The sequence below is a fragment of the Punica granatum genome, chromosome 3 (assembly GCF_007655135.1).
Source record: "Punica granatum isolate Tunisia-2019 chromosome 3, ASM765513v2, whole genome shotgun sequence".
Taxonomy (NCBI): Eukaryota; Viridiplantae; Streptophyta; class Magnoliopsida; order Myrtales; family Lythraceae; genus Punica; species Punica granatum.
In genome coordinates this window covers 34,632,890-34,652,586 of record NC_045129.1, presented here as the reverse complement: position 1 = coordinate 34,652,586, position 19,697 = coordinate 34,632,890, and the positions used below count along the sequence as shown (strand labels likewise).

The window sequence follows — 19,697 nt, the reverse complement described above, 5'->3', positions numbered from 1 at the left end:
AAAAAAGACAGAACCGGCCGTTCGGTCGGGCCTTTTGAAAGGATCTACTCCGACCTTTTATAACTGTTTGATTATATCATTCTTTTTGTTTGTTTTTTTTTGGCTGAATTGATCATTCATTTTGTTATCGGACTCAAAATGGAAAATGGTAATTAGACACTTACTTGAGCTTATAATGTTATATGTGTATTTCATTTACCACACTTCATTTTTTTTCGTCAATAAGAGAGTTTTGTGAACTGGAAAAGGAAAATGGAAAAAACTGTATATAAAGAATACCATAGTCATATTACTGAAAATCAAACTTATAAACTGCGTTTGCTTTCATAGTAAAATTTTAAAATCAGATTTTAATTTTAAAAAAGAGTGGTGTAAATGGAGTCCACCATTTGACTTTGTATGAATTATATTGTTTTGTTGTAAAAAAAAATTGTATAAATAGGGCTCACTCTTTGATTTTTTATGAGTTATTTTGTTTTATTGTTGATAGAATTAGGTTAAAATTGTGATTTTAAAATTATACTCACGAACCAAACAAGGCATTAAAATCTCTTTTTTTTTAAAAAAAAAGAAGAAGATGAAAGTAATTGTACTGCTGTCATTCCTCTTTTTCTCATGTTGCTTATGTATGTGAAACAAATACCATGATCGGCTCATTGCTTGGCACACTGCCAGACCTGCAGGATTCCATGTATCTCATTGTTCAAGACCCATTCCAAGCTGCAGGATTCTATGTAGTTTATATGATCTGATTCATTAGCCTCCCGACGGAAATTAATTTCTATTTGATTTGATTTGATTAACATAGTAGATCTTCAACATAGTATTGGAGTTTTATCTTTGTTGGAGACATCAACGTAGCAGATCTTCAAAACCGAAGAATTTGAGTTTGAAATTCTTATTGTACAATCACTAATAGAGCAATCTTCGTGCATTGATATCAACGGATAGTAACAAGATCCAGTCCTCTAACTACATGTGTGCGCATTACGACTCGTAAGGCCAGTCCAACCCCGGCGAGATGGAGCCCCATTACGAACCCACCGTGGTCCGACCGTCTTGGTACTCCAGCTGCTAAGCTACTTACCGGAACGGGGTCACGTTCCACCTGTCACCGAGGCGTAACAGTAGCACGATATCCCTCTTTGATTTCTAGCAGCCACATAAAAAAATCTCCTCCCAAAATTCGGAACCTGATCAGGTGCAGGCCTTTCCCGCTTCCAGGACCAATAGAAATTCGACACGTGTCACCGGCAGTTCCTACCTGAACCGAATTCCCGATGCAGCAGTGTACTTGTTCGCAGGGAATCATAGCCCCCCTCAGCCAATGGGAGAGAACTTATCTGATCTCCCAAACAGATGAAACACCGCACGTATCTCAAGGCCCACACCACCCCCCAAATTAAAAGCGGCCTTCTCTCTCTCTCTCTCTCTCTCTCCCCAAATGACACCCCAAAGGCAAAGGCTTGGCCATTTCCGTCATATTACCTAAACCACCTTCCTGCCTTACCTAAACATCAATGGCATGTTTTTGGACATTTAACCATAACTTCCCCTTGAAATGGGTCTTTGCAACGGGGCATCAATCATTACAAAAATTTCCCGTTTCTGATCCGAAGGGTCACGACGCGCTCCCGTCTCAAACCCTATCGCTCCTTTTGCTCTGGGGTAGTCAGATCTCAATCCAATTGAGAACGACTTACTCGTTACGTTCGTTTGAAGTTAAATCCTAAACTTGAACTTTGGATTAATAACTCTGCGACATAATTGATGTGAGCTTCCCTTCGATTGATATGTTGTCTAATACTCTTTGTAGGTACATGGTGAGCATGATCATAAAACATTTCCAATTAGGATCCATTTTAATGCATATGCATTGTCAAATCGGGAGCAATCGGATCCAAAACCAGCTAAGAACAATATTAGTAAAGTCCCTTATAAACTCCACCGTGCATCTTAAAACTGATTATGCATTGAGGCCGAGTACTCAGTTGGGGTGCATTGAGATCGAATTATCTGACCTCAGGGGATAATTCGATCGATTTCGGAATGCTCCATCTCGAATTTGATCATTTCGTTAGTTCTGAAGCAGTTGCATCACAAACCCATTTGAAAACGATTTCAGTTAATGAATCTCTTGTCTAGGCATAGTTACAAATCGTCCGAGTTAGGTTCGATGATGAGTTGCGGTTGCTCCATTATTCAGCACTCGGTGAGCGTTACGGAGAAACAAGTCCTATGAAGGTCCATTTTAATGCGTAGGATCGATAGTGGATAGTGGCAGTAGTAATTAATTGATTAATGAGTATACATTCTGGTTGGGTAAGGGCGTGATGGTCATTTCCTAGACGGGAAAAGCCCAATTAACTAACCGCCTAATCTCTCTCTCTCTCTGTCCATGCCAGCGTGGAGTTTCAGACAGAGCGAACCCAACTGCGCAAAGACTGCCTCTCACCTTACTGAGAGACCTCCGCCTAACGCCGTCAAGCAGTTAACGGCGGGAATAGAAGACCTTCCCCCCCTCTCTCTCTCCCCCTCTCTCTCGTGTTTGTAGGGAGAGAGAGCTGAGCTGCTGCTGCCTTCTGTCTCGGGTCCTTTCCTCCGTCAGAGCGTTTTCTCCGTTTGTTCAAATCGATCGCCACAGAGAGAGAGAGATAGAGATAGAGAGAGAAATAGAGAGGACGAAGAAGGCAGCTCTTCTTCCCTCTTTCTCTTCCGGCGAGTCTCCGAATCTCGCCGGAGTTTCCGCGGGTTCCGGCGGCTGCTCCCCGAGCTCCGGCGCAGCTAAAGCGACAGGCAGCCGAGGTTCAAGAAGATGCTTTGCGGTGGGAGGGAGGAATTTGTGGAGGAATTTTTGGGAAAATCATGTCGTTGAAGGAAGCAGGAAATGGAGGTTGACGTGCAATGCAGGGAAGAGAGGAATCGGAGGTTAGCCTTTGGAGGATCTTGCACGCCACAGCCACCGCGCACCGATACGACGATCCGCTGCTGAAGCCTCTCTTCCTCCCCCACCCCTTCGTTGCCTTCTCCCGTAATTCATCCCCCTACTGCCGCTTCAATTCCACTCTCCCTCCTTCCCTCCTCCGCCCCCTTCCTGCACCGGCCTCGCCCGCCTTTTCGGAGCTGAATTGTTGCTGCTCTGCTCCCGTCTGTGCTTGACAGCTTCCCTGCCTCTGCTCGGGTCCTAAGGTTGGTTCTTTCTACTTCAATTTTCTGGTGGGTCAGGTGTACTGTGCGATCGGTGGCAGAATTTTGAATTCCCGAGCTGCCGAGTTCTGTCTGCTTCAAAATTGAGCTGAATTTTGGCTCTGAAAGATGTTTCTGCGCCTTACTTGCTGCGTTTTCTTCGTTTCTGCGAGCGATCTTGCTGATCTGTGCTCTAACAGTCTTTTCTGGGAAGCTTTATTGTTCATGGGGTAGGTGTAACAGTGGAATTTAGCTCGCACATGGGTATGGCGTCGAAATGATTGCCTATAATTACTTCTTATCGCTGCATAATAGGCGGAACCGTGTGCTCAGTCATGAAGTATGATCACTGTGACTACTAATTATAACTCTTCTTTTTCTACTTGTGGTGAAGATAAAGGTAGCTCTCGTGACGGATACTTGTTGAATTGCACGACGAATGCAGTTCAGAGTTGCTTATGAAGATGGATTTGTGAAATCTACAAAGCTTCGTGCAATTTGTCCGGGCTGGTGATGGATTCTTCTCATTAAATTCTCCTGGAACTGTAGATTGTGCACTTTGCCATGCCAACCCCACTTATGGACTTGAAGGGGTTGTCCTCGCCATCTCACATCTCAGAGGATGCCTGTTTCCGCAATGAGGTACTTGCTTAACATTGTTGTCTTGCAAGCTTCTTTGACTGAAGTTCGTCATGAGTTATACTTATGATTATGGATACAGTTATAGCTTGATTACTTTTCGGTTACTTTTTTCTTTTTTCAGTTGCAGTTATTAATTAATTTTATTGTTGAGAATCCAATCATGTTAGTTCCTTAATCTGCCTTTTTTTTATTTTATTTTTTTGCTGTTTCTGATTCCCATCTCTGTTCTTACAGGGTCAGGTCCCATCTTGCAAGTCAGCGGCTTTACCTGATCAATATGGTCAGTGACTTGGATCTTATAACTTGATTCCCATGCTGACAGATAAAAAAAGCATGCTGTTGTGTTGTGTCAGTGAATTTTGTATTTTCTTTCCTTGCCACACTTCGTCTTGCAGAGCTCGAGAAAGAACTATGTTTTGGAATTTATTCAGGTCGCCATGTTTATCTGGGCCTTGGTGAGAATATGATCGTAAGAAGGGCAAAAATGACGTAAGCAAATTCATTGAGCTTAGCCCATTAATTGGAGAGGGTTTAATTCTTTTCGTAGCTCACAACCCATCATCCAGGAAATTAATGGCCTTCTAATTATTAATACTCAAACTATCTTTTGTATTATCTGGATGTATTGGGGTAGTGATTCTATTATTCGGGGAAATTTCTTAAAGGGGATAGTAGTGCAATCTGGGTTAAGTATTGGATATTATAAGGAGTATCTCGATTTCAAAGTCAGTTGGATTTCTGCAATAATGAATAAGCGGCGAAGAGAAGTGTGCTTAGGTTTCTTTAGCTTTTTAGATGGCCTTCATGAAGGGTCTACTAATATAATTGTGAAAACATTAGCATGACGAGAAATGCGTCGTTGACTACAGCTGTGGGTATTGATGAGAGAATAATTTTTAGTTTGCTCTCCACTCCATAATCCAAGACGTCAAATTACTCTTTAAGTTACACCAACATCCTGAACTGCCTTAAACTACGACACATCTACATAAAGCATGTTATTAGTAGAAAGGAAGATAGTGAAGGGTGGAATGACGGCACTACGAGTGGCTTGAATAGGCTTTGTACCACTGGATTTTACAGCATAGGAATCTCTAATGCCAAGGGATTATTTGACAGCTTGAAATATAAGAAGTTGTTCGCAGAGAAAGATTAGGAAGCTAAATGACATCTTGCTATTTTCTGCGCCTTCATTAATCTATGAAACAAAGTTTATAAAAATCAAGGACAACTTTCTAAAGGACGCCTTTAGCATATGCTGGCCTCAGGAGGGCAAACTCGTCTCTCATAAAATGTTGATCTTGTGATTTGTACATGGTTAATGCTTAAATTCGCTAACCAGATTGTAGCAAGCCAGATATGCAGGATTGAATTTGATATATATGCTCTAAATGGAGGAATGAAATTCATTTCATTGCTCAGGCCCCATTTGGAAGGTTATAACACGGATATATTTGTAATGATCATCAATGATTTGTCTATGAATGGGGGATTTTGTTGTCACTCTTCAGAAACTTAATGCTCCTTGAGAGTCACAAAGTACCAATGAATGGCATGGCACCAAGATGTTGCCAACTATTAGTTGCTAGGATTACGCGACTGTCATCTATCTTGCGTTTCATTAGATTCTTAAAGTTACTGGTTTGAATCAGTTCGTCAGAAAAGTGATCTCTTCTTTTTTTCTTTTTATTGGCATGTAATGAGTGATTTTTAGCCCATTGCTCCTCTCTAGGATTTCCTTCCTTAGTTTAACAGTAGAGATATAGTTTGTGCATCGGCATCCTTTAAATAAGTTTTATTTCCCTCGGATACTGGATTTTGCGTCTGCCTCTTAGATTTATGATTTGATAATGACTTTTTTTTTGGCTGTTTAATCTAGTTAGATCTCGCTTTTCAGGAACAGCTGGCGGCAAGGCATATGCTTCACCACCCCTGCAGAAGTTTGGCGCGGTGGACTCTCAAACGGCAAAGTATGTGGACCATACTGAGCCATTCTTATTGCAGGATCAGGAAAGGGGCCTTAGTTTGGATCAGCATGCTTTACAGAATGGGAATGACTTAGCAGGAGGACAATCTTTGGCTTTTTTGAGATCCTTAGACCACAATTCAGGATCAATATCCAGTTTGAATGCTTTACAGGCATCATTTTATGCACAAAGTAACACAGTTAACACCGTGCGCCCTCAGTACGAGAACAGTCTCTTCTCAAGCTCATTGCCAGAGCTGTTCAGCAGGAAATGTAAGCGTCTCACAGTTTCCATTTGTTTTTTTTTTTTTGGCCACTGCAGTTTCCTTACTTAAGTGCATGGTTTTACCCCTCTCTTTTTAAGAACATACAGAACTGGTTTATGTTATCTCATACCTGTGCTTGTTTCAAATTGCAAGTTTTCCTGAACTTTCTTGATCTGCATAAATGAACATAATTGATTGTAAATTTGGCTTCTAGACTGAATAAACTAATAGCTGTATGTAGCGAACATGCATCTTTACTTTTGACTCTTGTTTAACCTAGAGTCTGTTTCATTATGCAGTGAAATTATCATCAAACAATGCCCTTTTTGACCATTCTGTTCGTAATGTTGCCCCTGGCCTTGAGGAAGAAGACAAATTTGCATCACTTAAAGAAATTGAAGCGCAGACCATCGGCAACCTCCTTCCTGATGATGATGACTTGCTCTCTGGAGTTACAGAAGGGCTTGATTTTGCTGCGCAGCCTACTAGCGATGATGCAGAAGAGCTGGACTTTTTTAGCAATGTGGGGGGAATGGATTTAGGAGAATCTGAAACCTCAGCGAAACAAAAGTATATAAAGTCTGGGTCTAATGGTTCAATAGCAGGGGAGCATTCTTCTGGACGCAGTCCTTCTAGGACTCTATTTGTGAGAAATATTATCAGCGATACCGAAGATTCAGAGCTGCGCACTCTTTTTGAGGTAGTTTCTACTTGCTGTTTAATGGGTGTTATATGATTCAATGCCTAATCTCTGAGAATCTTCATTTTCATGAGCAGCAATATGGAGATGTCTGCCGCCTTTACACAGCATGCAAGCACCGGGGGTTCATTGTGGTATCCTATTATGATATAAGAGCAGCCCGAAAAGCCATGGAATATCTGCAGAACAGACTGATAATGGGCAGGAAACTTGACATACATTACTCGAATTCAAATGTAAGCTGCTTCATCATCGCATTTAATTTTGTCCAGTATTTCCTGTCTTATACAGGAGCTACTCTTTATTGCTCATCATGCATATGTTATTTTGCAGTGTAAATGATATAATGCTGTAAAAAGTTTAAGGCTTGACAGATGATTGTTTTGTATCAGGACAACCCTTCACAGCGGGATATCAGTCAGGGAACGCTCATTGCTTCTAATGTTGATCATGGCATTTCAAATGATGAACTTCATCATATTTTTGGCGTTTATGGAGATATCAAAGAGGTAAACTTGTCTCTTGTTCAGTCTGTTTCTTTTATGAGGTGCTTCTTGGGTCTGTGAAAGTTCAAATACTCTTCTTTGGTTGCAGATTCGAAATATCCCATATAGAAATCATCAGAGGTCTATTGAGTTTTATGATAATAGACATGCAGAAGCTGCTTTTCATGCCTTGGACAGAAGTGGTATTGCTGGGAAGCAGATTAAAGTTGAACCGATCCATCCTGGAGGAATGAAAGAGTAATATCAATTTTTTATCCATCATCTTTTTTCCACGTTTACCCTATCTTTGTCTGAAAGGATAGGGGTTCTGAAGGATGTTTTATGATTCTTTCACATTTCACATCCCCTGACTGTTTCCTTCATGTTATCCTCATGGCAGTTTGTTACAGTCCGCTCCCGAGTTGAAGCAAGATGAACAGATTCTGTTTATGCAGCAAAGTAGCCCGTCAAATCATTCAGCCCCTGGTTTCCCTGGTATTGCTATATTCTTAAAAGATGTTTCATGGAAATATATCATATCAATCGCAAACAATTATCTAATAATAGAAAGTTTGCAGGACGTAGTTCACTCGGGATGGGTAATGGATCCGCTGTTGGCATGCAATCTTCAATGCAAATTCCATTTATGCAAAGTGCGCTTCATCATGGGATCTCTTCTAGTGTTCCTAATGGCTTGCCTTCACTATTGAGAGTTGAATCACTTGGCAAGCAATCGGGTCTCCCTGAATCGGGTCACTTGCAGGGTCAAATGAAGTTTGATATCCGGGAACCAACAAACCTTCATCCTCACTCACTTCCAGATTATCAGGATGGTTTAGTTCATGGCAACCACTGCAATTCTCCGACTCTCATGGGGACAAACTTCAACCCCAGACCTCCTGAAACAATTGATGGCAGGCAGCTACAGAGAGTAGACTCGAATGGACACTCACTGGATCAAGGTGGTAACTGATTAACTCAATGGCTATATGAAACTTTGTTCTGTCTATTTCCAGAAAGAGTGATTTATGAGAATTTAAGCTATACATATGAGATTTCGAGCTAGATGTAAAGGTGGAACCAATGGTTGCTGATGAAACCCGCCTTTCTTGAAATGTCTCTTCTTTAATGAGCTAATTCAATTCTCTTCTCTCTATTGGAGCGCCAGTTTTTGGATCTGCTGGTAGTGGGAGCTCTCCTCTTCTTGGCCACCGTTACATGTGGGGCAGCAACTCTTATCGCTCTCAACCCCCTTCCATGATATGGCCGAACTCTCCATCTTTTGTGAACGGGATTCACACCTCCCATCCCTCAGCAAGACTCCAAGGCCTTCCTGGGGCCCCACCGCAGTTGCGCAACTCAGTCTTGCCCACACATGCACAGAACCACCACATTGGATCGGCACCGACCGTGAATCCTACCATTTGGGAGAGGCAACAACAATCCTATGCAGTAGGATCTCCAGAGACTTCTATTTTGCACCCAGGATCTCTAGGGACCATGAGAATCTCAAAGAACTCGCTCCATTCTATGGAGTTGGTTCCTCATAACATCTTCCCTAATGTCAATGGCAACTGTATGGAGCTACCGGTTCCTCCCTCGAAAGTAGTGGGGCTCCAATCCCCTCATCATAGGGGCATGATGTTCCCGGGGAGAGGTCCAATGATGCCTTCTGTGGGTTCCTTTGATCCACCAAATGAACGTATTAGAAGCCGCAGGAATGAAGGTGGTTCTAATCAGGCTGACAAGAAGCAGTATGAGCTTGATATTGAGCGTATAATTCGAGGGGAAGATAATAGGACTACCCTTATGATAAAAAACATTCCTAACAAGTGCGTATTGCTCTTTCTTTATACCTGAATTTAAATTCCTTCAAGCGTATAGTGGTTTTTACTTGTGATGACAATGAAATTACAGGTATACTTCGAAGATGCTTTTAGCTGCAATTGATGAGCACCACCGTGGGACATATGATTTCATTTATTTGCCCATTGACTTTAAGGTGAATGACTGCCCTCTCTTTCTCGAAATTCCTTCCAGTACTGTAGACTGGGAAAAAAAAAAAAGCTTAATAAGATTTCACTGTTTATACGATCAGTGGTTCTATGCTATAAACAACTGGTTTTTGTTGTCTGATGCAGAACAAATGCAATGTCGGGTATGCATTTATCAACATGACTGGCCCGAGCCAAATTGTTCCATTTTATAAGGTCCGTGTTCTCTGCTGTCAAAAGATTTAACTGGAAGTACCAGGATACATATAGTGAAAGGAACTTTGATTTGTGACAGGCATTTAACGGGAAAAAATGGGAAAAGTTCAATAGCGAAAAGGTGGCGTCTCTTGCATATGCTCGTATACAGGGAAAAGCTGCTCTGATTGCTCATTTTCAGAACTCGAGTTTGATGAATGAGGATAAACGATGCCGACCCATTCTCTTTAATACTGAAGGGCCCAATGCCGGTGATCAGGTATGATCAAATAATGATATTCTATTACTACTGATAAAAAGCAAGAATGTTTATTTCATTGTTCTTAAATCTCCTGAAAATACCAAGAAGGGCCATTCTCCTTCCTGATCAATGATTGATTTAAGGAGCTGCTGATTTTTTCACACTCTTGATGGGCCAGAAAACCACTACTCGATCTCTCTGTCTCCCCCTTCTCTATGCTTCATTGCCGGAATGCTTATTTTTAAGCCTAAGTTCCATCAAGAAAGGTAGCATTGAAATGCCACGTATCATGCAGAGAAATGAAAATGGCAGAGAATTAATTGCCATATAAATCAAGGTCTTTCTTGGGCAATTCCAATCCAAAAAATGCAGGATTACGGCCAAACAAAGAAAGTTAAAGGATGGGAAGGAAACTGATGATGAAATCCTTGAATTTGCAGGTACCATTTCCTATGGGGGTTAATGTCCGCTCTAGACCCGGGAAAGTTCGGAGCAGCTTCCTTGAGGATAACCACCAGGGAAGCCCACCGAGTTCAGCCACTGGAGGAGGCGACTATTCTAGCGGAGGAGATGCATTAGCGGGTCCCACGAAGGACAGAGACTGAGCAAAGACTGCACGAGTAATTTTCTCCGGGCTCGATTCTTATAATATTGAGAAGAAACATTAAAATGGAAAGGTTTCTTTTTTCTTTTTTATGCAAACAGTAGAGTTGTCGTCCTTTAGCTTATCATATGCCCCGAGGTGATATCCGGTTTTCTTCGGGATATCGCCCTTTTTAACTCACGGAATCGTGAATTCCGATGGAGCAGCTTGTAGAGCTTCCAAATTTTGGGTGGTCCTTGGGAGTGAATATATGAATATAACAATTTTCATCAACATATAAGAATGTATATGAGGGTTTGTTTACTAGAGGAACTTCAACGCCAACCCTCTGTATTTGTTTTTCTGGGCACTTCAGATTATCAATTGGTCTCTTATTTTTTTGGTCATCTGTAATACCTGACATATATTAGACAGTGAGTTCTGAAAAAATTTTGATTTTGGCGTCAGACGATATTGTTCTTTTACTGTTTCAGAGATTTAATCTTCTTCTTCTTTCTAATCCCTTGCTTGAGAAACTATTGCGCAAACCGGATTCAATGGAGCCCTTTTGTGAGTCCCGCTTGACGGAATGAGCATGTATGGAGCCATTAGTAGCTCCTTTCTTTCCAACATGAACTCTTGCCCCACTGGTTAAAATCCTTATTCAATGCTAAACAAATTGACCCAAAATTGGGGTTATTTCCCATCCAATTTTGATCTCACTCATTCGACGTACAAATCTAGTTCGTGTGGCATGCATATGCATATGCACATCGACTGTCCCGCACTTTATGATGTAGCTCGACCCTGTGGGCTGCATCGGCTATAACTGCATCAACTCATAGAAGTTGCATGAGTTTGGAATCTGCTTCCTTCACGCGTGAACCCAAGAAGACTCCATCCTCAACCGAAAAACATTACTTACCCAATGCCACCAAGACCGAATGCTCGTTCTAAGACAACTTCATATCACAGATATGACACAGCGTTTGACTGTAGCAGTTACAGAAAGTCCAGTCGACCAATATCCTCGATCCTATATTGTCGGGCCTCTCTATTAAAGAGATGCAATTCATAAGATATACCACAAACAAAAATTATGTCAGGTGGATACAAAGAAAATACACACTTGGGATATTGTAATAAACATGATATTCCGTCCCTATCCATTCTATTTCGATCCTACCAAACAGGGCATAAGATTCCCAAAGAAAACTGCCTCGCAAAATGACAAAGAAGAAGGGGTTGATTCATTATCAGTATCATGAAGAGTACTTTCAGTAAATGCAACTGACGAAGCAAGGAAGTGAAACACAGGTAAAGTTGATGCGAAGAGATTGATTTTCTTTTCTTCTTTTTGGTTCTTTTGGAGAGAGTAACCACGAATGACCCCGACCCGATTGTTGAAAGCATCAAATACACCTCACAAGCACAGATGAGCAAAGTTTCTGCAACCATCATGTACTTGCAACCAACGCGACCCGCTGGCATCCACTTTAATCCACAGGAGAAACTGGTACCAACCTTTGGAAGAAGTGCTTAGCGAGTCTCACTTCGGGTAGAGAATATCATAATGACCCGGACGATACAGCAAGACAATGAAGGGCTCCGTAGTCTTAGAACTGCTAGACGAGCTGCTGCCAGAAGAATCGCCAGAACTTGGCACGAAATCGTGGTGATTTACATTGACACCACCGTTGTCACATGAGCTGCGGTCCAGATATACCACACGAATTGGCACGCCCAATGCATCAGAGAGTGCTGTAATATGCACATGATCGCTCTCTTCTCCCATCGGCTCAACCGAAGACTTGCAAAACTGTGCCACAATAGAATGAGTGCAGATGAGCAGAGTTTAGGATGGCTATTGAAGCAATCACAGCATCTAAACGGGATGATGATCAAACATCCAATCTTTCGTATAAACAAACCAACTAATACCTTTTAGCAATCCAAATTTCGTACAAACAAACCAACTAATACCTTTTAGCAATCCAAATTTTCGTACAAACAAACCAACTAATACCTTTTAGCAATCCAACAAAGTACAGAAAGCTATTGAGGCGATTTTATTTGATGCCTTAACAAGGTCACAGATAATCAACTTTAGTAACTAAATACTTGCACATAGTTTGCTGCTGTAATTAGCAATTTATCAGCAGAGATGGATAACGATGATTTGTTTGAATAAAAGAGCTTGCTAATGAACAGAACAGTTGGATGATAGAATCAGACAAACCTGCTCCACTGTCGAACTTGCTAATCCCATAATGAAAGGTTCAAAAAATTCCGACCGCTTGCGTATTTCACCAGTGGTAACAAATCTGAAGAACATTACAACTGAACGACCAAAATTCATGAATAACAATTCAAAGTTGAAGTGCTCTTAATACTTCAGGTCAAGAGAACTCACCATAGTCAGAGACTGAGGGGTCTCGGCTCCTCTGTAGCAGATCATCGTGACTGAACCAATCAAAGAGAGGCAGTTGTTAGAATAGCAAAAAAATCTAATTATCTTATACAAATATAAAGGCATGTAATTCACTACCATATTGTTATTATATTCAATAGAATTAGAATGCTAAAGAACAAATTAATACCACCTTATCGAAGTTTCATGTCCTTGAAGAACACTTTCCAACTGCTCCAGGAATAGCTGAAGAAGTTTTAGATTAAAATAGAGTCACAAAGCAGATTGCTGTAGGGAATTTGACATCAGGAATACATTTTGAATGAAAAATTTAAGGGTCATAGTCAATTTAAAAGGAGTTAACTTTGCATAAATATATATATATATATATGACGATAATCACTCGTATTTAAATCTTCAGATTTGGCACTTGATAAAACTATCTTTGTCAATAGAAAGTTAAGCCCACTGCTATACAACTAATTCCAAAACAATGAGATAATTCATAAGAAAATATCAATTTCAATGCAAGTAAAATCACAAGATTAACAATTGTATCTTGTAATTAGCAAGCAATTCCCCTTGATTGCAGCAGTGACAGATTCAACAAAAGCACATTCGCTTCTAACAAAGAGTTTGTTATTAACAGCCGAAGAAAAGCCTATCGTAGTGCTCCGTATGTTGGGAAAAAAGCATGCTTGGGAAGGCCAACATGGACATTGAAGCAACTGCAATCCTATCTAGTAGATTGTGAAGATAGTAATGTAAGAAAGTCTGAGATTCCAGTGTTTGTACAAGATAATGAAGAAAAAGAAATTTCCTCAGATAATTGAATTCTAGAAACAACATTATGTTCCTCCCAAAAAGAAACCAACAAATATAAAAGAATCTCAATGAATGAATTACCGCAAAAAAATCCTCAAAGGTAAAGTCTATGTATCCTAAGCCCTGAAGTGTTCTTCTACACTCTTCAACATTAGCTGTGATACGGTCAACCTCAGCTTTGTCTTGTGTTTCCAGAATATGCTCCTATTTCAGAAACATAAAAAGTTTCAATCACTAGCAGAATTGGAAGCTCCCTTAAAATTCTCAGTAGTTGGATACCTATCATAAAAATCAAATCTAAGTAGATGTATATGTACTATGACTTACAAGGTAAGAAAACATAAAGCTGCGAAAGAAGCAATTCCCATCTCCTCGTGTTCGTCTAATGGCAGCAAATTTTTCCCCAAGCAACTGCGATTCGAGAGCAGTAGAATGTTCATTCTACGAAAGAGAAATATACATCCAGGGATTACATAAATAATAAAAGAATATCGATGAAAACCTTAATCTTCTCGAGCAAAATTGGGCTTCCTGATTGGTATTCAGCCGCTAAAGCAGACAGAGGCTCCTGCATATAAAGATAATCCAACTTGTCTGATCATCCACGTGTATGAGAAAAAGGATGTTAAATAAATAAGCATGAATTTCATAAGGCAATCATTGAAAATATGCAAAGAAAACGATGCGTAGTTTAAGCTTGTATTATGGCGCAGTTCAAGTCTGGGAGAAACTCCGGCATGAGTCCTGAACAATACAACTGCCCTGAAAACTAATCAAAGCAAAATGAATGTCAAATTTGAATGGGCAATTACTAAAGTAGAAGACAAGTTAATTCTTCTGGTTTACTGTAAGATGCAAATCAATAAAAAACTGAATGACAGCAATATCTACGTGGCCAAGTACCCGATATTATTGTTGTCACTGTCGCTATATATGCATATCAGATCCTAAATTATTTCAACCCATGAAGACGATGGACAATATTATTGTTGTCACTGTTGCTATATATGCATATCGTATCCTAAATTATTTCAACCCATGAAGAAGATGGACAACTGCACACACAACACAAAGAATGAAGCCACAGTGACAGCATGAAGAATGCAATTCAAAGAAAATAGAGCAAGAGCTGCCATACAAAGAACTTTCAGCTCAAATCCAATCCATGAGCAAAGCAAACTAATGACGAAGAATGCTAATGAATGTGGCACTTGCTTCAGAAAAGCATGTCGAGAGTTGACTGAGGCAATTAGTATGCAGCACTTTTATGAATACGGAATGTAATACAAGCAGACTAAACGCAATCCAGCTGATTAGGACAAAGGAAACTCCTCGAACAGGATTCATCTATGACTGGTGGAATATGAACCCAAAATATAAGAACAAAAAAGGTGAGCTTTTCCGGACAAGGGTCGCCTTGGCCGGGTGATGCGATAATGCGATATGACTGTCCTACAGAGGGAGAGAGGTTGCACTTGCCTTGTCTCCGACGAAAGGGATCTTCTCTGATTCCGAAGCAGGGATCTCGTTCGGCTGCTTCATAGTGTCCTCATCCGCATAATATGCCCAATCGCTGAATTCAGGCTGCGGAGCTGATGAGGCAGACTCTGCTTCCCCATCCACGACATGCTCTTCGTTGTTCTGCATTGCGTCCAGCCTCCGTAGGACAAGCAAGCTCACAACCAAAGCGCTGAGTCTCAATCCAATTCACAAGCCGCTCGAAAACGCAGTGTCTGTGGAAAGCAAGAAAATCCGAATCACACATCAAGTTGCCGTAATTCAACTTCACGGAAAGGCAGGGCAGTCCAAATCCAGCAGAGCATACGCGGCGAGCTCGATTCAGCTCGGATCGAGCGAGTGCATGAGAATCATTCGCAGTTAAAACCTTCCAATTATGTGCACCTAGAATAGCGGAACCGCGATCGAGCAGCTGCTCTTCGGAGAACTCCATTGGAAACACGCAATGCGAAACGAATGAAGACAAGAATACTCTACCAGAGCAATTTCCGATCAGGCCAAGCCCAAAGCGTAGAGGCTGTCAACTCTCTTACCTCCGAGTGAGCGGGGAGACAGCTGATCGGAGCTGAAGCGGTTCGCCGAGCTTCAATTCTCTCGCCGATTGAACGCAGGGTGACTCATTACACTGAGGGAAAGAGAGAGTGAAGTGAAGGATTGCGAGATTTGGAAGGAAGGCTTCTGATCGTCTTCTTCGTCGAGATTTTGAAGAAAGGCTTTCGCTGGTGGGAGAGGGAGAGGGAGAAGGAGAAGGAGTGGACTCTCTTCTCTTCCCTTCTTTCCGTTCTTTTGATTTCCTTCGTTCGTCTGCTCTCTCTCTCTCTCTCTCTCTTTCGGCTGCTGTTCGTTCTTTCTTTCTTTCTTTCTTTCTGGGGATTCGGACTTTCGACTTATTAGGGCTCCCCAATCCGTTTCCACTTCTCTCTCTCTCTCTCTCTCTATATTTTACTATTAGACATTTTCGACGGTCCAAAATTATGAAAGTCATTGCTCAAGCTCGTGTTTTACTGTAGAATTATTGGAACTAGCAATTCTGCCTATTCAAAATCTAAATTGATTATTAATTAGCTAGGAACTTCACCTTTGGAGGGGCCATTTTAAGAATGAACTGGCCCTATCAGTTTTGCATATATAAGACCGATTCAGATATTTATCGAGAAATAAGGATAATGCTTATTAATTACCTTGCAATTGATACCATATATTCAGCGTGAACTTGAAGTGATTATCCTCTTTGAAGCTTAATAATAATCAACAGTTACCTCCGATCGCCGAGAAGCTCGGCATATGATTTCAGGTACGTGCACAGGGATCGAGCCATACATCGAGGCAATCTAGCTCGCTTTGAGCAAAGTGTCTTTTATCGAGACTCCGGGAGCCAGGATGCCTCCCTACCTTGGCCAAAATTAGCTTGAACAGAGCCACATCATTTGGCCATAGGCCACACTATATCTCATGATTTGGCCCGGCTCAGGTAACCGCGTTTAGCTTAGACTGTTATTAGTAATAAATACTACGTGCATCCAATCCGACCGACTTATTCCTGTCACACGTATTCATCTAAGACGGGATTGTGATCCTTCAGAAACCCGGGATAAGATCCTAAGTTCTCGTGTTCTACCACAACAGCTCAGCATCGTATTTTGTCACGGCAACCTAACGTAATCTAACGACTAATGCCCCCTCGGTACTACGAAATGACTTACAAAACAATCTCTTTGTTTTCATGAAACGAAGTAAATCAAATTGAACAAATTCTGTCTCCTACGCTATATTCAGATCCTTCTGCTCTGCTGAGGTCAAGGAGTTATCATCTCAGAATCCTCCAATCTCCGTCCCGTGCATAGTTTGGTTCTTCGATCTGTTGCGCCCTGGCTCCTGGCGGGAATTGCTATTCCAAATATAGTAACGGGTCTTCTCAGTTCTGTTTGCTAATTCGAGACATGAAAATATGATCGTGGTTCGATGGGAATCGATCCAAGTACTGAACGTAACTTACTGTTCTGCTGATGAAATGTGATTAACACACTTTTTAAATGCACATCGTCAAAACCGTCATAGGTTCATTGTCTTGCGATCGACTCTAACTAGCCGATAATTTATCTTCCTCTGGATTCCATGGCTTTGTTCGTTCCCTTGTCATATGCACTACCTTACTGAGCCTCGGTATGGTAAACACTAAACAGCTTCTTCTGCTGATTTTTAGATTATATATGCTTAAGTGAATACAAAAGCTCGTGAGATTACCGGTATCAGTTGTTATTCTTGCTCCCACATCTTTACTTAAATCCTAAACCCGAGGTAACCACTGCTAGTATATCCTTGCTTTAAGCACGGGAAGCGTAAGAGGAAATTGGTCTTGTGCGCATCTTCGACTCCAAAACTTAAGCCGGCAGGCAAGTAAATGAGGTACATTACCAAGTAGTCCCTCTTTGGTATGTTGAGGATTTGGCTTTGTGCACTGGGACGTTTTAAGCTGCAGGAATGAGCGACTGTTAGGTGCACTCCTTCGATCATCTTCACATCGACTGATCATATCCAGTGCACCAGATAATCCAAATGACCTCGCCTTCTTATTGCTTGGTTCGGAAGGTATCGAGGCGGCGAAAATGCGATTCCAATGGCAGGGAGCACGTGAACACAGCTTCTCGACCACATGTTCCCTGCGCCAAGTCACATTCGATAGCGTAAATCATGCATCCTTTTAAGATGGACTCTCATGGAATGATAGGAAGACCGATATATGGCCTTACAATGTGAAGCCCATATAATGTGGATTCGGCCCTTTCTCCACTACAACGACATGTTGCCATTATTATCATGGTTAATGCAACTAGCCATTATTTTTGAAAACATATATAGATATGCTCTCTCTTTTATCCCGTAGGTACACCGATTCGACACTTTTGTCTACGGTAGACTATACTTCCCGGTGACAATTCAAACGAGTAGTCTATTTCAATATCTGTACACGAGTGAGTTACAATTTCCGCTATCCTCAGAGTCATGGATTGAAATTCTGTGTCTGGGTAAGTTTACAATTTCAACAATCTCCTTTTGCTGTAGTGTCTCATGATATCTTATGGAACTCAACTCTGAGCCTCAGCCCCAATCCTGAGCGGCAGTGCAACACCAATCGATAAATTACCGTTCCAGTCGATCACCCATGGTCTTTGTGCTACACAAATCAAGACATCCGTCCGAGGTCGAAACTTCATATGGTTGAGATCGATAGACCGCATTGAACCCCATGAATTATAAAAGTCGATTGAGAATGCAAACTCACAGTGTGTTTGGTTTTAGAGTTGAAATTTTAATTTTAATTGATTTGTAATTATTGTAATATTAAATTATGAAAAAAAACATGAAAAATAATAAATAATTAAAAAAAAGTACTTATTGTATCGTTGAATAGTTGAAAAAAATAATGAATAACGAAATCAAACGGTCATCATCGATTTTGAGGGATATATTTTTAAAAATATGGGCCCCATTTGAAGGGCCAATCACTCATGAGGTAAGACGTGACATATATTGTACGGCCAAACAGAATTTTGAGCATTCCAGTAAGACAAATGGGGAAGGGAAATTGTCCAATTCACTCCCTGTACTTTCGTCTTGAGACTAATTTAGTCCTGGTACAATATTTTATTCTCTAGAAAACCTAGGCATTCAGTTACTTCGTTGAGATCGTGGGATATCCATAATCTATTGATTGAATTTAGTTCTTGTTCAGCCTTATCTAAGCGATTGTTTTCAGTAAATTTTGAATCCATGCATTGTAGATAAAATCCGTGTACATGTAAAAAGTAGTATATTAGTTGCACCACTCTTTTTATGGTTAATCCTGACATTAACTTTGAATAATATTGGATTTCGAGAGAACATGATGGGGCATCACATAGACAACTAAATATGCAAGTGTCAAGGAATGGACAAAATGAAGTCCAAAGTTCATACTATAAGGACTAAATTGATCTCCAACAGAAAGTAGAAGGATTACCATTTTACAAGGGAAAAGTAGAGGGGTCTGCATCTGCTAAAGCAATCTTCTCCATGAGATCAAGGGATCATGTGCCCAGGATCAGAGACGAAGGGTGGAGAACGATTCGGCGGTCGGGGCCCTTCACATAGTCAATTTTTTTTTCTTTTTGATAAACACATAGTCCAGGTTTCGCTGGCATAAGTACATATATGTGCATACATAAGTTATAAGTGTCTGTCCCTACATTCTCACTTTTATAATAAAGCAATGAACGAGGTTGTCACAAACAATAGGTTGAATCCATTGATAAGCTGACAATAAAGATTAGATTCAGGGTTTGATTTTCTAGGGGGTCGATATCTGGGATTTAATGGTGAGTCCCAGGCTGTACAATACATTATCCGATGAACTAGTCGATTGTTACGGCGTCGGACACCATCGATAGTAAATAAAAAATAAAAAATGAACGAGGTTCTGAATTTGGACCAATAACAATAAATCCTCATCATATAGAAAGACAAAAAACTATTCAATGCTGCACATGTTAATATATAATATATTTACATGCATATATCCAACTGAACTGATGGATTTTGGCTCTGAGCCTGAAGACAAACAGAAAGGAGGAGTAGAAGAGATCTGCAAGGTCACGCATGACATATGTACATATATGTATGTATGTG

At 40.8% G+C, this 19,697-nt stretch overlaps 2 protein-coding genes across 3 annotated transcripts; one reads left to right on the top strand and one right to left on the bottom strand.

The window, feature by feature from the left end:
• Window positions 1-2,500: 2,500 nt before the first annotated feature.
• Window positions 2,501-10,746, top strand: LOC116200798 (protein MEI2-like 4). 2 transcript variants are annotated; one of them, XM_031531708.1, is made up of 15 exons: window positions 2,501-3,189; window positions 3,581-3,828; window positions 4,063-4,108; window positions 5,732-6,067; window positions 6,360-6,760; window positions 6,838-6,996; window positions 7,153-7,269; window positions 7,355-7,503; window positions 7,646-7,740; window positions 7,824-8,207; window positions 8,414-9,077; window positions 9,163-9,247; window positions 9,387-9,455; window positions 9,535-9,714; window positions 10,137-10,746. In XM_031531708.1, the coding sequence occupies exons 2-15, from the start codon at window positions 3,751-3,753 to the stop codon at window positions 10,299-10,301; spliced, it is 2,928 nt and encodes a 975-aa protein (XP_031387568.1). In that variant the 5' UTR covers window positions 2,501-3,189; window positions 3,581-3,750; the 3' UTR covers window positions 10,302-10,746. The 2 variants fall into 2 exon arrangements, with proteins under 2 accessions (XP_031387568.1, XP_031387567.1); XM_031531707.1 differs by having other exon boundaries at window positions 2,503-3,189; window positions 5,726-6,067.
• A 550-nt stretch (window positions 10,747-11,296) lies between these two features.
• Window positions 11,297-15,922, bottom strand: LOC116200799 (OVARIAN TUMOR DOMAIN-containing deubiquitinating enzyme 1). The gene is made up of 9 exons (XM_031531709.1): window positions 15,566-15,922; window positions 14,994-15,247; window positions 14,017-14,082; window positions 13,842-13,925; window positions 13,596-13,718; window positions 12,883-12,935; window positions 12,693-12,742; window positions 12,519-12,619; window positions 11,297-12,098 (listed from the first exon to the last, which is right to left on the bottom strand). Exons 2-9 carry the CDS (start codon window positions 15,159-15,161, stop codon window positions 11,829-11,831), a joined length of 915 nt encoding a protein of 304 aa, XP_031387569.1. The 5' UTR covers window positions 15,162-15,247; window positions 15,566-15,922; the 3' UTR covers window positions 11,297-11,828.
• Window positions 15,923-19,697: the final 3,775 nt, after the last annotated feature.